At 44.4% G+C, this 3,157-nt stretch overlaps 1 protein-coding gene across 1 annotated transcript in view; it reads left to right on the forward strand.

Annotated features, from left to right (window-relative positions):
* TAFA4 (TAFA chemokine like family member 4) overlaps positions 1-2,906 on the forward strand; it is a 125,524-nt gene extending 122,618 nt beyond the window's left edge. Inside the window, exon 4 of the mRNA XM_024747085.1 lies at positions 2,755-2,906. Within this exon, the coding sequence (XP_024602853.1) occupies positions 2,755-2,906 (152 nt within the window). The remainder of the gene's footprint in view (positions 1-2,754) is intronic.
* Positions 2,907-3,157: the final 251 nt, after the last annotated feature.

Raw genomic sequence — 3,157 nt, forward strand, 5'->3', positions numbered from 1 at the left:
CCTGGACAGATCACTAGCCAATCTGTCAAAGCTTCTTTTTGAATCATCCGTGTAGCTCTGATACCTGTCAAGAGTACATAGGTTTCCACTGCTGAGTGGAAGAAAGTTTGTCTAAGGAACAGTTTTAAAGCCTTTTTAAAAAGTACCTCAGATTCACTTTTAACTCTGTGCAAATATGACTAAGCTCTGGCAACGTTCAGATAACTTTTCCAGTCCTGCAGATGGCATTTTCAGTTGAGGGCTGGGAACCACTCTTGTTTATCTTTATATCTACTTGGGACCAAACTAAGGTACTCAGAAAATAATCAATGACTGGTCGGCCCTTTGAAGATGGTCAGTTTTGGGTAGCACTTATTAATCTAAACGATTACTGCAAATTGTGGTACAAGTAGAAAGATCGATGGATACAGGGTCTCGCTTCAAGTATTACTCACTTTGTGGCAAGCTCTGGTTTTTGGATCTGGAACCCTCTGACTCCCCTTCTTGCTTCTGAAGGTTCTCGGGACCATCACAAGGGAACAGTACGTAAAAGTGCACAGCTCCATACGATTTTAAGGTGAAACCGTTGTGATGTCGGGGGCTGAAAAGAATGTAACTTGGTCAGACATGGCCCCAGTGTGTCCGTCCACTCAAGTACAGTGTCAGTCTCTGACAAAATAAATAACCCATTTAGCTACGTGCCTTTCTCAGTGTTGGCACTTCCTGATTTAAAAAGCACTTGGTTATTCTAGATCACAAATCTGCCTGACTCATGTACTGTTGGTTTGGATGGGACTCGTTGGATACATAGCTCAGTATTTGGCCAAATCTGGAACGGTGGCTGCATGTGGAGAAAATGCAGTATCTGGGTACTTCAGCCGGTAATGGAACAATCCTATACCCTCATCCTGCCACATCGCGTTTGCCTGACAGGAGAAGAGTTTTGAATGTGCTGGCTTCCTCCGTTATGTTACCTACTTTTGTCATTGCCTCTAGTAGAGATCTCTGCTGGGAGGGAGTGGGTACGTAATAAGTGTTGGCAGCAGTGTTAGATTGCCTCTGTTCAAATGCTGCTTGGCTACTTGGAAAAAGGGTGACTCTGGGCAACTCATTTAATACCACCAGACCTCAGTTTTCTCCTCTCTGTAAAATGCAGAAAAAAGAAATAGCCACTTTGAACCTCAGAGTTGAAGTGAATTTGAAATGAGCAAATGCAGGCAGGACATCTGGCGATGTGTCCTGCACTCGAGAAAAAGTAGCTCTTAGGATTTACAGTCATACCTCATTTCATTGTACTTCAGATACTGCATTTTTACAGACTGATGGTTTGAGGCAGTGGTCTATCAGTGCCACTTCTCCAACCGCCTTTGCTTACTTTGTGTACTTGCGTCACATTGTGGCAGTTCTTGCGGTATTTCAAACCCTCCTCTGGCAAAAAGCATATGACTCGCTAACTGCTCAGGTGATGGTTAGCAATTTTGAGCAATAAAATAATTAATTAAGTAGGTACACCAAATTTATTTTTAGTTTCTATATAAGGATATTGCACCTTTAATAGACTACAGTATAGTGTAAACCTAACTTTTCTAGGCACTGGGAAGTCATAAAATTGGTGTCACTTACTTTAGGGTGGTGGTCTGGAGTTCTCCAAGGTGGGCCTGTGGATGCCTGCTTCTTCTTGAACTTTAGTTTCAGACTTCTGAGGCAGTGGTAAAATCCATTGGGGTATAATTGTTTTTTTTTTTTTTTTTTTTTAGTCAACGTGTTACTGTTTCGACCCAAAAAAAAGAGAAAAAACAAGGCTAACCTACCTCCACCCCCCAATCCACACATACTATCCCCAGCTCTGGAGCTTTGTCCTATACCAGCCTGCAGGGTGGGGGTTCACCTTTAAAAATCAATCACAGTCTTTTTCGTCCTTTGAGATCTATGGGAATAACCATCAAGGTGATGGTTTTTTTCTTAACTTCTCTTCGTCTGCCTGCAAACCCAGAGATCTGGGGTACTAGTTTCTGATTCAGGGGCTTAAGACAGCAATCATTTTATTGGCAGACTGCTGTGGGGATAGTGAGATGAAGAGGAAGGGGAATTCACAGGTAAGCTAACTGACTAGTCGAGAATGTAGGCATGTGAGGGGCTGGCCCGCCCCTCCCCTCTTAACGTGCGTCTAGTAGTTGACTCAAGTGGTTACTCACCTTGCTGGAATGGCGTGGAGAGATGAGGCACCCTGTGTGCTGAAAATGTTGACTGTTCTGAGTCTTTGCTGTTGAAAACAAAGAGTATGAAACACAACCGCGGTATCCGCGTCCACCACTATCACCTGCAACCAGAGACGGAGACCACGGTAATGGTGAACATTTTCTGACCACACAGTGACTGGTCCACAGTCAGCCGAGACTTCCACACGGATTGCCTTTATGCTCTTGCCACCTTCTGGCAAGGCTCTGTTTTTATTCCCATCGTACAGATGAAGAAACTGAAGCTGAGGGTAAAAAAGCTAGTCCAAGGTCCTTCAGAAAAGGTAGCACAGCCAAATTCAAACCCGGGCGGGCGTACTGCACAGTGCGAGATCTCACTAACTACATCATCCTCGGTTAGCCAGCTGCATAAAAAGAAACTGTTTCTGTACAGTATACGGCTGATTGGATTCTGTACTCACAAGATTTCACCATAAGCCATCTTGGAAGCCAGTGTACTCACCAATGGTGAGCTTTATGTTACCTGTATTTGGAGGAAGAAACAATGTCCCAAATATTATTTGGCTTTGTCTTCCAGCTTCCGTTGTGATTCAGAAATGGTGGTGTCACATGAATCCTTGTTTGGAAGGAGAGGATTGCAAAGAGCTGCCAGATCACTCAGGTTGGTCCTGTAGCAGTGGCAATAAAGTCAAAACTACAAAGGCAAGTATAGACAAAACCCAACAGTAATCTACAGCCTCAGTATACCATTACCTGTGGGGTCTCCCCCCCTTCATTTCGTCCTGCCGTCAAGAGGACAGCGGTCCTTCTTGTTGCTAAACCTGCTTGGGCAGGGCCCCTCTGTGACTTTGGCCCTTTGAAAAGCCCATTTCTCAGCATCAGCCTTAGTTTCAGATTTTACAGAGCAGTGACTTGGTGGGGAAACGCATTCTTTTAGGCAGGGCTGCTGAATTCAGTTCAGCTCCTTCACGGCCCGCTTT

This window comes from Neophocaena asiaeorientalis, unplaced genomic scaffold, assembly GCF_003031525.2.
Source record: "Neophocaena asiaeorientalis asiaeorientalis breed wild unplaced genomic scaffold, Neophocaena_asiaeorientalis_V1.1 scaffold130, whole genome shotgun sequence".
Taxonomy (NCBI): Eukaryota; Metazoa; Chordata; class Mammalia; order Artiodactyla; family Phocoenidae; genus Neophocaena; species Neophocaena asiaeorientalis.